General features: G+C 42.9%; 2 protein-coding genes across 2 annotated transcripts in view; one reads left to right on the top strand and one right to left on the bottom strand.

Annotated features, from left to right (window-relative positions):
• Positions 1 to 17877, top strand: part of AMELX (amelogenin X-linked) — a 129739-nt gene extending 111862 nt beyond the window's left edge. Inside the window, exon 6 of the mRNA XM_088481180.1 lies at positions 17782 to 17877. Within this exon, the coding sequence (XP_088337306.1) occupies positions 17782 to 17877 (96 nt within the window). The remainder of the gene's footprint in view (positions 1 to 17781) is intronic.
• The window catches only part of ARHGAP6 (Rho GTPase activating protein 6), a 295952-nt gene that overhangs the window by 269752 nt on the left and 8078 nt on the right, over positions 1 to 18122 (bottom strand). The window lies entirely within an intron of this gene.

Raw genomic sequence — 18122 nt, 5'->3', positions numbered from 1 at the left:
TAATGTCATGCCCAGATCGCATGGCAAGTGTGATCATTAACAAATGGAGTCCATAGTAGTGTTGTGGACTTGCTCTCCTAGTATACCTGTGTCCATACAGTACAGAAATCATCAGAGGCAGGCTCTCAAGAGGCATACACTATATGGGTTATGGGTTAGTACATTGAACAGAGAGTGCTTAGAATGGGTCATAAAGACAAGGGACAAGATAGAAGTGAAAAGATTAATAATGAATGGAGATAGGAATGGATGTAAAGCTATGATGGAATGGATGGATGGAATGGATGCAAAACTATGAGGTTACTGCCTGAAAATAGGAGGAGCCAGGACTGAAAGTGGGAGGAGGAATAAGTAAAGAGTGGAGGAGTCAGGATTAATACTTAAACCGTCCCCCCCTAAAAGAAATGTCTAGATTCTTCCCTGTTCTGTATAGGAACAACAGGAAGTTAAGTAATTGATGATCTTAATTTTTTTATCCTAAACAAAATCAAAAGTAGTACTTATGAGAACTCTTGCAAAGCCATAGTTGTGATACATTAACAAAGACACATTATTTATCTAAAACAAACAGCATTGCCAAGTTAGTGGTTTTAAAGACTACACATGGAGAATTGTGTCAACATGGAGTCACAAATCTATCAGACTAACCTCTAACAAAGCTTTTACTAACCTCTTGAAAGCTTTGTGGTGCTGTCAGATAATGCTAGATTTTACCATATGGTGAGTTGGATATGTTAAATTACCACATGTAAATATAAAAACAGAACAGCTTCTTAAGGTATATATAAAACCACATGTTTATGAAATAGAAGGACAAATTGATGTGTCTATTTGGGTGTAGAGTTTAATTTACTGGTAGAGTGGGGAATTTCAATGACATACATTTTTTATTGTTATAAGGCTCACAAGACTACGTTTTCCCAGAGAGTGCTCCCCCTCTTTTTACACCCCCAAAAAATGTACCCAAACAAACACGACATACTGAAATATTCTATATATACCTTTAATATTTTATTTTGGATCTAAAACGAAGTTCTGTGTTGAGTTTATGGTGATCACAAATTAAGGTAGCACCCCATGAGTCCTGATTTTTAATTGCAGCAGTATGAGAACCCCAAGCTGTAAGTCAACACAGTCGCTTACATTTTTTAATTCTGCTTGGAGACTATTCCATGGATCTGTCCTATCACTCTTCTTGAAATGGAAAGAAGTATTTCATTATGTTAAATCACTTCAAACTTTCCAGACCAAAAATATGTTGTCATCACTCTAGGGGCTTCTTGCCACGACAGCTTTATGGAGAAACAGCATGTATAAACAAAGTTAGTACTCCAATCTTTTGTTGGGATATGGTTGTGATCATTAAATTAAATTTAATTGTATAAGTGCTGGACGAAGCAATGGGGCACAATGAGGCTGCCTCCTTCACTTCACTAGTATAGTTGAAACAAAGCAGTATATCCATATTCAGTGCCATGATCAGCAACGAGAGGTTGCCTTTTAGAGGATATAGGGGTTAAAAAATAAATTCAAGGAAGTAATCAAATATATAAATAGCTCCAACCAAACTGTTGAAGTGTGGAAGGCGATAAGTGGTAATACAAGGACACCTGCATCTTTTGGGACATAACACAGAAGGAAAAGTTCCAAAGTTAGATTTCACACTATCCCATTTGAGGGCTCTAAAACATTTTCACAAATCATTAAGATATACATGAGTTTACTGACCTAAGGAAATAAGTTTGCACCCATATAGAGGCACTTGCGTATAGATTTGTGGTTTTATCACAGGTTTACAATTTATAAGCAAGGCATAAGGGTGGGAGGGAATTGGTATTAGATCCCGGTGCACGAGATCCCGATGCCGGCATCTCAAAAGGATTAACATACAGACACTTGTTCATCGGTATGCTAACCCTCCCCCTCTCCCTACCCCAAACCCCCCTTTTTGGTGCCTAACTCTAACCTCTCCCCTAGTGCCTGACCTATCCTCTCCCTCTCCGGTACCTAACCCTCCCCCTTAGTGCCTAACCCTCTCCCTAGTGCCTAACCCTAATGCCGCAACCTAAACCTAGCCCCCCTAACTCCCCGATACTTACCTTCGGTATCCCGGCTGTCGGGATGAAGACGCCAGGTTTCTGAACGGCGTCGGGATTTCGGCGCCAGTAATGGGAGCATCGGCATCCAGACCGCTGGGATGCCAAACACATACCGGTCGGAGGCACCTGGCCAGAGGACTTAGAAAACATAGGATTGCCACACAAATACCACAAATGAAGGATTATGTGGATAGCATGTAATTTACAATAAGTGCCTCTGAATCCTTTCAATCACTAGCACAACATAAGCTCTTGATCCAAAAGTATTAAATTTCTTAAAGTAAAATGATACATTAGAGCAGGCCTGGGCAAACTGTGGCTCTCCAGCTGTTGTGAAACTGCAAGTCCCAGCATGCCTTGCCAGAGTTTTAGCATTCCCTAATAGCAAAACTGTGGCAAGGCATGCTGGGACTTGCAGTTTCACTACAGCTGGAGAGCCACAGGATGGCAGGCCTGCATTAGAGACTCTGCGGCAGATTGGACAATAGAAGAATTGGCACAGCAAACTAAGGAATTCCTAACATCAAAAGCTCAAGGGCCGGAATATTAATGTCCCAATATTGCACATTTACAGTTCTACCACAATCTCCATCACTTACATTTATTTCAATTGAAGTACATTCTATCAGGATTTTCATTCCACTATCTCTGCACATTGCTGTAATCTATCGTCCACCTGCGCCACAACAACTGGATGGTCAATGCCTTGATCTTGTTTTCAGACTCTGCTCAGTTTTTGAATTCATGAACGCTCCTTTCCCTCTGTCAGATCACAACCTTATCACCTGCACACTCTACTCCATTACTTCAAGCTCAGGGTCACTGAAATCTACCAAGCCTCCTCTAACCCGCAGAAACATTAACGCTATCATTTTTCAACAACTGTCCACCTCTCTGCAACAACTACTCTCATTTCTGCATTCACTTCTTCTGAGATTGTGGTATTAGACCCTTAACTCAAGAAATAGCCCTCAATGACGCAGCTCCAGCTACCCATCACACTCCACATAGACTTAAGGTGGGTACACACCTGATAGATATATCTGCAGATCGAGTGATCTGCAGATATATCTGCAGATGGTCGTTCATACACACTGAACGGCCATCATTTGCTTGTGCCCTCGGGTCCCGGCGATGGGGGCCTGGACCCGGCAGCCGGTGGGCGTGTCGGGGGTGTGTCCTACCCCCCTCCTTGAGGCTGCCACTGTGTGTGTACGGGCGGTCTCTCGACCGCCCGTACACACTTGCCGATGGACAGATATATCTGCAGACATATCTGTCCATCGTCTGCGCAGCACAGCCAATGCGATATGTCGGTGAACGACGCAGTTCACCGAAATATATCGCGAGTACACACTGGCCGACGGGCAGCAGATATATTGGCTGATCAATTGATCAGCCAATGTATCTGTCAGTGTGTACCCAGCATTAGATGTCAACAATGGCATTATAAAGTAACAAGACACCTACAATGTCAATGGTGTAAATATTGTACTCCAAGTGGCATCCTCACATATTGTATAAGATTATCTACCACTCCTATTGAAAGGTTCTGCACACTGCCAAACAAACATATTTCCAATCTACTCATCTCTGCTCAAACCAAAGATTTTGCTTCTTATTTTAAGGTCAGTAATACATAGAATGACAGTTGCTCAATCAATTTATTGGGCCTTCACAGGTACATGTAAGGGAGGGGCTAATCTAGACAAGAAAAAAAAAACAAGTTTCCCAAGCACACTGCAATCAACCAGAAAATGAGATTAACATCCTACATGATAATAGCAAAGCAGGTATCTCAGTTATATACATTTGCAAAAATACGGTAAGCCTCCAGTCACAGCAAGGCGTCTCTGCTCTGGTGGACCTATGCTACATCATAATAGCACCTAAAATGGGTCATACATTTATATATTTTTAAATTGAGAGCTAACTCACCTGGAGGCACCCCAGATTCCTCCAATATGGCACTACAAGGATCAGCATACCCTCCAACTACTGATCCCATATCTACGTTTTAGTACAGTTATACACAGAATGGCAGTTTCTCAATCAATTAATTTGGGCCATCACAGGTGCATGTAAGGCCCTGTGTGACGGGATCATACAGACCACCAAGAACCTCTGCAATCTGGCTGGACCAATATGCAATATGAAGCACTTAGGACCTCATTCAGAGTCGGTCGAAGCGGTCGTACGGGAAAAGGGGCCGGATATGCAAATGATTCACTCGCAAGTTACGTCCCTAAGTTCGGATCAGTAGCTGGCCGACCAAGGGGAGGAAGCGGCCGGAAGACAAAAAAATATGCCCCCTTCTCGTACGCATTACACGTCATCTACGGGCATATTAGGATTAATCGAGACCATCGGGAACCATCGGAGCTGGTCGTAGAGCTTAAGGTTGACCATACCCTCTCTTAAGCTCTACGATCATGTCAGTGTAAAAACCTCCCATGTCACATGTGCCATGACGCTACTTTGTTAATTATGCACTCCCATAAACCGTATGCACTCCCATAAAACGCCGTTTGCATAATTAGGCATGTCTGCGTTCGGATCTCCACTCCCCCGCTTTCAAGCACCTTCCCCTGTTACCACCCACAAACGCCTCAATTTTTCACTCAAACTACCGACCTGGCTGTGTTCAAGGAGAGAGAAATTTCTGATCGTAGCGGCTAGTTTGCGCACGCGCATTGCGAACTTTACGCATGCGCAGTATAGCGAGCATCAGTGGTGTACAGCCGTGCGGCCGCTTCGACCGACTCTGGATGAGGTTCTTATTGCCTTATAGATTTTAACCTTACAAGCAGGGCCCTACTACAGCATTGTCTATCTGTTATTACCCAGTCTTGTTTTCTTACTATTTTGTTCCCAATTGTAATGGTGCGTACACAAGGTACGATTAAAATGGACGATATGAACGATAACGATATGGATCATATCGCCCATTTTTTGGTGACCAACGATCTGCGGGCACGTATGGTCGATATCGATAATTACCCGTGCATGCAGGCCAACCTGCATATCGACCAGGTTACTATAGGGATCCGCGATCGTTGATCACGGGTCGTTATAGTCGTTCTTGAGTACGTGGTGTGCTGGATGATCGATATCGATCGTCCAGCACACCCGGGAGATCGAACAACAATATCGTTATCATTGTTGATCTTCCCGTCTATACGCACCATAACTGTTGTTGTTAATAATAATAATAACACATGTTTTCTGGCCTCCTAAGTGACTCAAGGATTATAAGTTGATATCCTCAAGCTCCACAAAGCCTCAAAATGTGCCTCATACCATAGGAAGGAAAACAGCCTTTGGTATAGGCTGATTACCATGTAGCTTGACCCTGGATATTAACTTGTAGGCTAAGAACATGGCAAATAGGCTACAACCACTCTGTCTTTTGTAAATATATGAAGCAAGTGTTTACTTCCCCTGGTCTTGAGGCCCCCTTCTGGCTCACTAGTTCTAGAAAGAGGGGACACGAGTATTTCAAATGTTGCAATAACATTATGAATTAGCATGATCAGAGCAGAGCCTTTGGTAAACTAACCTGCTCTGTGATTTTAATCAGCTGAATTATTTAAAATCAGTTCATACATAAAACTGTTGCTATGCATAATTCAAGCACTTATTTATTTAAATAAAATAAAAACAGCTAATTAGTAAAATATGTAAATTATTATTCACAGACAGCTAAAAATATACATTTGTTAGAAAATGTAACCGGGATGTCTACCACTGTGACTAAATAAGTAACTTATGTTTATGTACAAAATGTGAATTTTCCTCATGCTCAGCAGATATTTCACAGGAAGCAGCACAGGAGATTGGCATTCTATATTTTAAAGCATCAACATATTTTGTAGCGCTGTACAATAAAGGCCAGTCTACATAAGCTTTTTTTCTAGTAATTAAGATAGGTGATATCTTATTGACCTCTTAAATTAGCCTCTGAAAACACTGCTATAGTACTTAGAAAACTGTTAAAAACATACGTGCATGTTATTGTTCAACATCCTAGCATGACAAATTAGGCCTACATCTTTTTACATGCCCATGCAAGCTGCGAGATAAAGAAAAAAAAACTCTTCAGCACTAGTATCTATTAAGGGTTTGCTTGGACAAATCCTGAAGGCTCATTTGAGATTGAAATCCAAAAGGACGGCAAATAAAGTAGTAAAGGGGTCTAAAGATACCTATTCTATAAAGAAGAAAGCGTGAGACAATGGTGGGTAGTTTCTGTAGAGTTGCTTGTCTGAACCTCTGGGACAAAATACTGAACATACAATGGTAACAATTTTGGCATATTCATTAAAAGAAAGGTCAAAGGCCATTCCCATTTCAGTAACAATCCATTAAGATAAACAATTTTGCTTAGTTTAAACCAAAATCAGCAAACCATCAAAAAATTAGGATTTAAAGTTCATATGCTTTTCTTTTTTTACCATGATTAACTTTAGTGAAGTGACTATAACATTTATATGATTTGTAAAATATAGTATGAACATTCATAAAGAAATTCTTGTAGTGTTCTAAAGAATATATTTTGAAAGATAATTTCGCCCAGTCCATGAGTGAGCCATATGTGCAAAATACATTTAATGAAGCAGAATGGTGTTTACTGTACAGGCAACGTTTTGCCCGCTGTCTGTGACCTTTCTCAAAACAGTGACTAAACCAGTGATTATTTAATAAATTCCTACGGTATCATTTGGCACCAAACACACACACACACACCTTTTGTTGGACTAGAAATTTAAAAGGTGGTGCATTCACCCACCCAGAGACTGGAGAGACTGTTTAGAGCCACTCTCTTGGAGATATGCATTTATCTGGGAAATGTAGATATTTGACTGTAAATACAGACAATAATATGTTACAGATGTTGCAATAAAAAAATACATACATAGCAATCAATCTATATAAAAGAAAAACTATATTTTATATAATTGAGGCAAAGAAATAGTAAGATGTGTCGAAGTTGAATAATTGGCTGAGACAAGTTCAGTTTAAAATTTAATTGCGGCGACGCCATCTTGCGAATGGCCGCAAGACTCCATTTTGGAAATGAGATCGCAAGACACCATTTTTGTGGTCAGCGTCAATTCAAGTTATAACTCAGGAGCTAAGAACAGATGGCAATGTTTTTGTTAACCTACCAAGGGCAACTGGAAAAACAAGCTTTCTGAGTAAAAGTAAATAAGAAGAGACAATGGGTATTTTTACATACAAATTGGGAATCCCTGGATGCAGATAAAGTATAGTTGTGGCAATTGTAATATAATATCTACACAATTGGATTTGTCTGAATCCTAGACAGAATGGCCCCAAATTCCACAGCTTGAGGTGGTAATACATTTGCACTTCACACAAGAGTCTGTGAGAACAAAAGAGGTTTTGTTTTCCTTTGAACACACAACAGGTGGGGGCCTGCTGACAGAGGGCATGTAGAACTACAACCCTCAGCCATCCACACTGCTGGATGTTCACTTCGTGTATGAGAAATTATGCACTTAAATCTCACCCATTAATAACTAGCGTCCTTATATCAAACCCCGAATACTCACACACTACATATTCGCACACAAGGTTCCATTAGCATCAAATTGTATGATTCAAGTTGGTTAAGTTAGTTTAAATGCTAAGAAATAGAGGTTTTTGATATCTAAGGTATTATACATGATAAGCAAGGTGTGTTTGGTTTCATTCTGATGCGTACGCTTTTTACAGAATCCCGATGTTATCGGTGGAGAGATCGAATCATGCAAACTCAAGTTACGGATCGCAGAACTTACAAGCAACAAAATGTTTAGTTGATGGAATGTTACTGGAGGCGTTACCAGAAAGACTCCGGCTGTTAGAGGCAGGGAAAGTCTATTTGAAACAACCTGTTAAATGTGTCGTTACATATGCTTCTCCTCTGGGAACCAATGAGATCAGCAGGAAGTTCCCCCTTTGTCCTGTTTCAGTCTGGGGGGGAATAAATACATGTGTCCGAACACTGGTTTGCCAGTTCATGCTGAATTTTGGGTGAACTGAGGATATCTAGTCAGAAGTCTATCTCTTGGTCCAGAGGCGCAGCGTATGTATAACCGTACTTGGGTCTGTATTATTTCCTTTTACGCCTAACTTGTGTATGTATAGATTGCGTGTAACTGACTGTACTTTTACCTGAATAATACTTGTGCGTTGGAACCACAGATTCCACTCCTGTCTTTATTTGCGGTCATACTGCGTACGCAATTAGCGTTGTGTTTAGAGGTTTATAGGCAGGTTTTGTCTTAGAGGTTCTAGGCAGGTGAATCTTAGAGGTTTATAGGCAGGAATGTATTAAAAGGTTTATTTACAAATTCAACAGATGGAAGCATAAAATAAGAGGGTGAAATAAGACAAAACAATAACAATCACCCTTGCTGTACTTTTTTTATGTTGATACATCATAGTTATCAACTGTTTATAATTTCCTGGAATATATACAGGTGGCTTATCACAGGCAATGTTCCAGTTTTTTTTATTATAAAACAATTGAACACACCTATTACCGTGTATATTACATGTAATTCTCATTATTTTGTGCTTCTGGGCTCTATACACTTATTAGGTTTACCAACACAGCATCATACATGATGTTCTGCCATGACATGTGTCAGCAGCAAACAGCCTTGTAAATTATTTAAAATATCTGCAATTATGCCTCTTGTATATAAAAGTTAAGTCAATCTTATTCTTATTACACAACAACATACTTATTTGTATGATCGGATAAACAAGGGATTTCATCTACATGGTTTTTATGGTTTTTTTGTTTGTTTCTTTTAAACTGGGTTTTTTTTTTTTACTTAGGCAAAGATTCTACTCAGTGGAAACCATCTTGTCTAAATCACTAACTTTACTTAAACATGTACTTGTATACATGCCCTTACCCAGTTTTCTTTCATTTTGAAAGTAGACTAATATAGGGATTATACTTCCATCAGGAGGAATATACTGATTGAACCTACATTTTTTAAAAGCCAATTGCCTACCAAGCCAAAAACTGGAATTCTATATTCAAGGTGCTTCAGAACTTTCCTATAAACATGGTAGGTAATGCCAGTCAGTTCATCAACAGGTTTGTGTCTAGCCTAGTGAAATCATACATTTATATGGGTTAATGAAGATGCGTTTATTGTGAATAAGGTCTTCATCTTTACTGATTAATAGATGGGTTACAAGTAACAATACAAATTTACTAAATTATATACATTTTATTTTTTAAATCTTGGAACAAATTGTACTTTTTCAGAAAAATGAATGGTGTAGATCTACTTCAATCACAGGACACACCAGGAAATAATATGAGATATGGTAAGAACTTACCCTTGTTATCTCTATTTCTACGAGGTCCATAGGATACCTTGGGGTATAGGTGATGACGTCAGGCACGGACACCACAGAGTTAAATTTTCAGCCTCCCAGGATGCACCAGGGTCCCTCTCCTATACCCCACCCTCAAGCCAAGGCAATTCAGTTTCGTAACAAGCCATAGGAGAACAGGATGAGGAGAACAAAGAGAGAGAAGAAAGCCTGGAACACACAAGAATCACATTCTCACCAGAAGGAGATGGAGAAACCGGTGACCAGATCAAAGCCCATCTGCAGTACAGGTGCGACAGGGCGGGTGTCCTGTGGAACCCTATGGACCTCGCAGAAATAGAGATAAGGGTAAGTTCTTACCATAGCTCATATTTTCTACTTCAGGGTCCATAGAGTATCCACAGGATACCTTGGGGATGTCCCAAAGCAGAATCCTTTAAGGGTGGGGACGCTCCTGTGCTGTAAGGAGAATCCGCCGCCCGAAGGAAGCATCCTGAGAGGTGAAGGTATCAAAAGCATAATACCTTACAAAAATATGGACAGATGACCACGTGGCTGCCAACCACCGCTGAACCGCTGAGGTGCCACGTCAAGCTGCCAACGAAGGACTCACAGAGGATGGAACAGGAAGACCTGTGAATCCAAAGTTAGCGTAGTGGCAGGCCAACCCTTCTTATGGAAACCAGAAAGGACAAAACCGAGAGTCTGATTTCCTAAATGGACTGGTACGGTCAACTTAAATTCGTAGAGCCCGTACCACATCCAAGGAGGCTGGGGAAGTAAAGGCCGGTACTATAATTTCCTCATTGATGTGGAAACTATACACCACTGTAGGTAAAAAACCAGGGCAAGTGCGAAGCACTAGGAAAGATGAGAAAAAGGGAGGTCTACATGACAGAGCCCCCCATTCTGCGATCCTACTGGCCAAATCAAAGGCCAGAAGGAATACAGTCCTAGCCGTAAGTCATTTGAAATCCACTGAGCCCAGTGGATCAAATGGCGGTCCTCGGAGAGCCCTAAGGACCACAGCCAAATCTGAAGGAGCCACCGGCGGAACAAAGGGATGCTGAATATAACGTACACCTTGCACAAAGGTGCGGACCTCAGGAAGAGTAGCAATCCTACGATGAAACCATACTAACAGGGCAGAAACCTGCACCCTCAGGTAAGCAAGGCAAAGACCGTTATCTAAGCCCACCTGCAGGAAAGCCAACAGTCTGGATATCTGGAATACCCGAGGAGCATAGCCTCTAGGGCGACACAACTGAAAGAAAGTATGCCATACCTGATGGTAAATTCTTGCAGATAAAAGCGTCCAAGCTCATAGCATGGACAGAGCCCCTGTTAACTATAGAGCTAGAAAACCCCTAGACCTTAAGAGGGCAGTCTCCACCGCCACACCGTCAAGGACAGACAACCCAGGTCTGGGTATCAGCCAGGATCCTGAGACAACAGGTCCGGGCGTAGAGGCAACAGCTTCGGAGTGTTAACTGAGAGCTCCGAAGATCTGAGTAATAGTGCAGTTTGGCCCATGCTGGAGCTATCAGCAGGAGCGTGCCTTCTTCTTGCTATTACTGGAGGAAGAAGGGACGAGGTACACAACTTGGAAGGTCCACTGGACCTACATACGTCTACCAGAAGAGTCTCATCTCTGAAAGGCTCCACTTGTTCACCAGAAGATTGAACACCTCCTGATGAAGCGGACATTTCCCTGAATGCACGTCTTGATGGCTAAGAAAGTCTGCTTTCCATCTGAGGATTCCTGAATGAACACTGCCGATGATGGCAGGGATATAGCCTTCCACCCAAGCCAGAATTCGGGACACCACTGTCAGTGTCGCCTGACTTCAAGAACCTTCTAGGTGGTTTACATAAGCAATCATGATGGTATTTCCGTGGAGGACCTGTCCTGCATGCTGGAGAACCTTGAATACTGCTCAGAGTTCTCAGATGTTTTTGGGAAGTGCATAATCTGCTGGTGTCCACCCGCCCTGGAACAAGTGTGGACCCATCACTGCTTCCCAGCCACGGATACTGGCGTCCGTTGTCAGAAGGACCCTGTCCGCAATCCCAAAGGGGGTGCCCTTTGTTTAGGTGAGCTTTCCGCAGCCACCAGGCCAGAGAGAGACAAGCCTCCGGGTAAAGCACTATTGACTTTATCCTATGGGGCAACCCATCCCATCCGGAGAGGATCAATTTTTTCTAGAGGTTTAGAGTGAAACTGGGTACTCTCCACCATGTTGAACAGTGATACCCTGGAACCCAGGAACCACATTGCCGAGTGAATAGACACTCGGCGACTCTGCAGGCAACTGCGTACCTTTGCCTGTAATGCAGAGATCTTTACCTCAATCACAAAGATCCTCAGATGTTGGGATATGGAGCATCCTCTGTGAGGAATCAGAGAGGACCATTTCCAGTTTATCAGTCAGCCGTAACGTAGCAACACAGATATTGTCCGTTGCAGATGGCACTGAAGTATCTCTGGAGACCCTGGTAACAACAGGAGGTCACCCGGATAGGGTAACAAGCAGACCCCCTGCATCCGCAGGTGGGCTACCATAACTGCCATGACCCTGGTAAACCGTGAGGCGTGGAGGCCAGACCAAGGGGCAATGCCAGAAACTGGAAACGCTTATCGACCACTGCAAACCTGAGGAAAACACTAGTGTGCTAAGAAAATAGGGATATTCAGGTAGTCACCCTGAATATAACCAACGACACCACAAAATTCCCAGGCTCCATTGAATGATGGAATGCAGGGTCCCCCTCCTGAACCGAGGAACCCTTAAGAATTTGTTGAAGGATTCGAGGTTGAGGATTTCCTGGTAAGACCCATTGGGTTTCTGTACCAGAAAGAGGATGGAGTAATACCCCGATCCCCTTTGGGGCAACGGAATAGGTACTATAACTCCTGCCTGGAGCATAGAGTGTAACACCCTCAAAAATTACAGGGCCTTGTCTTGAATTGACAGAAGACCTGCAACGAAAAACCGGCTGGGAGGCCTTTACCGGGAGGAGAGGACATACCTTCAAGAAAATACTTCTCTTACCCCAGTGTCTGCGGTGGTCAGACACCAGCACTGGGCAAACTGGAGAAGCCGGCCTCCAACTCTGGGGTCCCCCGAGAGGAGGCCCATCCCGTGAGGCTGAAGGCTTATAGTCCAACTTGGGAGTAGGACGTCTTGTACTCCAAGCCTGTTCTTACGGCTGAGCAGATTTCCTGGCTACTGTCTTGGAAAGCTGTATTTTAGACTTACCCTGGCCTCACAGGGCCGAAAAGACGAAGCCCCAGACTCCGATGGGACTGTAGCCGATGGCAGACATGCAGACGTAGCTGCTGCCTGCGGGGCCACAATTGTGTCCAGATGAGGGCCAAACAGGACCTGTCCCGTAAAAGGCAAAGCATTCCAAATGGAATCTGCGTCCGCTTTCCAAGAGCGCAACCACAGGGAGCGGCGAGCCGCTACTGCTGCCGAGCCGCAACTGCTGCCGAGGAGATTCTGGAAAGGAGCAGGCTATATGTAAGACTGTCTCATTTTGAACGTGGCTAAGTCTCTGAGAATTTGCCACTATCCACCTGCTCTGCTGGAGAGTCAGTGTGCAGAGATCGAGTTAAATACCCAGCGCTCCATGGCTCTGGCCCCCCAGCACACGGCCATAGCTGGCCTGGACGCCCCTCCAGCAAGGGAATAATTGGATTTTAGATATATTTGCACCTTACAATCTGTAACCTCCTTCGAGGAGGACCTGGAGGGCATGGGCAACGTAGCACTCCTCACTAGGCGTGTATCATGAGAATCTACCCGTAAAGGTAACTCCCATTCGGAAAAGTAATTATCCGCAAAGGGGTATGCAAAAGGTCAACCATTTTTGAGGCTGGAACCGCTCACCTGGATTTTCCACGCCTCCTCTAAATGATCCACCTGACAAGATAGAGGAATTACAGTGGCAACAACCTTATCCTTAAAGAAGGCATATTTGGATTTAGCCACGGGGGATATGTAATAACCAAAGCCGCATGGACTGCCCGTATAAGGCCAGGTATATAGACTTTAGACCCAGACTACGCCTCCTCTGCACGAAGGGGCTCGTGTCTGAAAAAGTCAATAATGTCACCGTCATCAGACGTCATGTCCTTATTATCCTTAGAGACCCGAAAGGCCGTTTAGAAGGCCGAAATGGTGACTCCCCCTGTAAAACGTCCATCAGGTGCTATGCCATTTGGACAATAAATTCACCCACACAGGCTCTTGCGAGACCTGGGGGGGCGAAAAACAGGATACACTGGGGTACCATCAACTGCCCAGGGACCCCTGCATGTGATGAGACCACCACTCGCTGCGATAACCCCTTTGGGGAAACACAGGGAGCGTTGCCCACAAGGGCTGTAAGCATCTTAGCCAGCCGAGGGCGGTCCCTTTTTGTGCAGGCACAGTGACAGAAATGGGGTGTGATATATAATAAAACATGCCCTCCATAAACCCTCAGCGTCTACATATCCCTCCGCTAACTGCACATTATATCAGTACATTATAGCTGGATGAGGATATCCTCGTTCACTTTCCGACATGAGGAGTGTGAACGGAGCGTATGTGACTTCCCACACAGAAAAACCACGTTTACTGTGAGGTAATAAACACCCTGCAACACCGCACCGCAAGGGCTGTAGCAGAAGAAGAACAGGGATAGGAAAATGGCTGACAGTCAGAAATGAAAGTACAGGCAAACAATGCTAGCATTTAAGTCACATACAATGCATAGATAACATCCTGCATTACAAGCACTGCAATCAACTACACAGACCAGAGCCTGGTAGGAAACAGTGCTGCATACACTGACCTTATTGAAGGAGAGGTATGCGGGGGACCCGGACCGCAATGGCACCTGTATCAGCTTTCAGCAGCGTTTGCCATCCCCAGTACATGCAGAGAGAAAATGGCCACCGAGGAGCAGAGAGGAGGTGGGCCCGGGGGAGGAGCACTGACACAGCCCGCTCAGACCGCTGTGGAATGGCACTGTGCAGCGGGGGAGACGCCGGCTGTTTGACAGGGAAGGCGTTCTCCCCTGGCCTGCTATTAACCCCTGGGACGCCGCTCTGTACCGCACATGCTGCGGTCCGCTGTCCTTGGTGGTCTAGTGGAAGGCGCAGGATCAGTACCTGGCCCCACGCGCAGCCGGTCCCCAGGGAGCCCCCTGCCTGGGGACCAAAAAGGACTGTGTTACCGGCGGGTGCCCACCGCGGGACCCCGCCGCTTACCTTGTCCCCTGTACATCCGGCCACAGTCCAGGTAGCCGGGGTCACCATTAGCTGTGACCCCAGCTACCTACCTACCAGCATCCCCGGATCGGTACCGGCGTTCTGATACCGGAGGGGTGTAGGAGTGACAGCATGGACGTCAGTACTGACTGTCCATGCTGTAAGGCTCATGTTGTGCAGCCACAGCTGCACTCTGAAGAAATCTTCTGGGGCTATTACAGCCCCCTCTGTGAATGTGATCCGACCTCTGGCCGGACACCCACTAAACTGAATTGCCTTGGCTTGGGGGTGGGGTATAGGAGAGGGACCCTGGTGTATCCTGGGAGGCTGAAAATTTAACTCTGTGGTGTCCGTGCCTGACGTCATCACCTATACCCCAAGGTATCCTGTGGATACCCTATGGACCCTGAAGTAGAAAAACATTTTGCAGCTGTATAAAGTATTTACATCTTTGTCGTCATGTTTTAGCCAGATGCTTCCCAATTAAATGAATTTAAACATATAAATAAGATAAATAATACAGACAAAAAGATGTGCCACAAATATATATATATTGAGAAGTCAATATATTCATCAGTTTCTAACTGTCCAGTCCAAAGTTGTAATTTTATTGTCTGGTAGCATTTTAGGAATTCTTCGAAAAGGCCAGCAGCTATACTCCTATAACACAATAAGCTTGAATCGTAATAACAGCCAATGAAACTGTCTAAAATAAAGCCAGCATATTACATCCATATAGAGCAAGGGATTTTCCAAGACACCTGAAATCCTTATTGTGTTATCTATGCAAATTGTAATGTCAAAATAAGTCCTAGATACTTTGATGGCAATTTGTCCCAGTTAACCCCTGACCACTGATCTCTATAAGCTGTACAATCTGGAGATTAGCTAAAACCTTAACTAATGAATACTCCGCTCTAAAGGACTGCACTGACAATCTATGGATTATACCTAAATTCATTTTTCTGCTCTTCCATTTCCACATTGTTCAGTACTCCTTACGCTAGTGTAACATACACAGCCGAGGAGGGGGAAGCGGGGACACTAAATCTATGAGCACATTACATAGATAACAGCAATATAGCATGTGTCACCCTTATAAAGAACTGAGAACTTGACTTTGGCAAAGACTGTGCCTACCATATAGGCATACTAGGTACATGCCTTGGGTGACACCGTGTAGGGGGAAGTATAGAAATGTGATTGTTAATTTTTTATGCTTTTTTTTTTTTTTTTTACTACCTTGTATTTACAAACCACTCCCTTGCTGTAGTGGGAAATATAAAAGGTATGCTAAATTAGAGCGTGGTCACTCACAAGGCCAATAAACTGCAAACATAGTCGCCAAATTGGAAATCCATTTCCAGCAAAACCTTGCTGATGAGAACATATAAAAGCACACTATGAGAAGTGCTATTTAGCAATGTATGGTATAACCTCAACATGTATCCTAACATTTAAATGTAATCAACTTGCGTTACACATATTCCCATTACAGTATCTTCCCTATATTTCCTCTGTAAGCCTCTCCTAGTACATCACAGTGAAGAACAGGCAACAGCTTAAAAAAATAACCTATTCAACAAGCAAAGCCAGTTTTATATGAGATGGTGGAACAATGCAGGAGGTAGGGATTTTTGCTATTTTAAAATTATTTTTTTCAAAGAGGATGGAACAAATACAAGGGAGGAGATTTATCAAACATTCTAAAGAAAATAAGCAGGGGTGCTACCCATAGAAACCAATCAGATTCTAGCTATCATTGTTTAGAATGTACTAGATAAAAGATACCTAGAATTTGGTTGCTATGGGTAACTTCTCCACTTGCCCCCTATAGAATTTTTTATAATTCGTCCCCAAATAAGATAAAGAAAATAGTGTAGATGACCAGGGAAACAAATATGAAGAAAAGAGAAAGAAGGTGATATAATTGAAAGGTAAAGAGAGCACACAGGAAAAAAGGAGCAGCAGGCTCATAGGAAATGGCATCAGACATGAGGAGACAAGTGGATAGACATAATGAGTTTCTCCAGGGCTGTTTGATTATTTACCATTTTGTGGATAAGGCCTATAAAGGTAATGGGCAGCCAAGGGGAGGAGACAATGGCGGCAGTGATGAGAGAGGGGTCATTCTAACAGGGCAGATGAGGGGCCATGATGAAATTAAACATGAGAGATAAGAGATCAGATTCACCACAACATTGTAAAAATCTAATGCATTATGCTATCAATGTAAACTAGGTGTTAGATGTGGTGTATTAGGAAATGAGGAATGGAGGATTTTTCTCTCCTTAGATGGTAGTGGGGAGAGTCAAGGGACCATCAGTCAGACCCAGGTGCCTTTAAGAATACACAGAGCTGTTATTCCTTATTACTGTACTTCTATTCTCTGCATTATTTGTAGAACTTACCTGCATTATATTTGCATGTGTAGCATTTTCTGCAGTTTAGTTTGTTATTTGTATTGTGCTCCAAAATCCATTGAGGTCAAAAGAAAACAGTCAGATTTATTTTTGTTTATCATTACAAAAGATGCAGTATTACATGGAGCATTGGCAAAAAAAAAATTCAGATCAAAAATTGCAGGAAGAAACTTGGCCTTTGCACATATATATGAACAATAGGTTGGCCTTTAGAAATGTATTTTGTGTTTGTCAGTTAGGTGGCTGTAGAATATGCTGAACAATTGGAACCTATTTGTTTTATTAATTATGATATGCTGGATAATAATTTACCTCAAGTGATGGAAAGAGCATATAGAAGGGACTCATTCCACAAGAGAGGTCGGCCTAGTGCAGTTTGCAAAGCTTTGTTGTAGGAGTAAACTTGTAAAGAAATGCAAATGAAACAGTAACAAAATCTAGGGATATTCATTTTTTTTTTTAAATACTGCTGTGATTTTACAGTCACATTTTCCTTTCTATATTTTCTTTATATCTTGTCTTTTGTTTCATGCACTCAGAACCCACTCACTGTATTTTTCATCACTTTATTCCCATGAACCAGAAGCCATGAATTTCCTATAACCTTGCCTCTCACTCACTTTTATTTTCCCAGCTCCACGTTGATGTTTCTACTGAATGTGCCATTATTGACTTTTACGTGCTCTTAGATTTCAATGCAGACATCCTTGACTCGTTGTACAGCAGCTGACTGACAGACTTGATACAACTGTAAAACTACTAACAACATATGGCAGATACATAAAACACTTAGCAGCTATTGTTTTGTTTTAAGAAATGCGTTTCACCTAAACAGACTAACGACTTGGTATGTGAACAATCCATCACTTCCTCATTCTGTTATCACTGATATGTACATGTTAAAAAGCTTGCTTTATCAAATATGTTATCTCCTCTAGCAGGCATGTTAGGAAATGCACAGAGGCCGCGGAAAGG

Source organism: Taudactylus pleione, unplaced genomic scaffold (assembly GCF_031769625.1).
Source record: "Taudactylus pleione unplaced genomic scaffold, aTauple2 ptg000265l, whole genome shotgun sequence".
Taxonomy (NCBI): Eukaryota; Metazoa; Chordata; class Amphibia; order Anura; family Myobatrachidae; genus Taudactylus; species Taudactylus pleione.
This window is presented reverse-complemented; position numbering and strand designations above follow the sequence as displayed.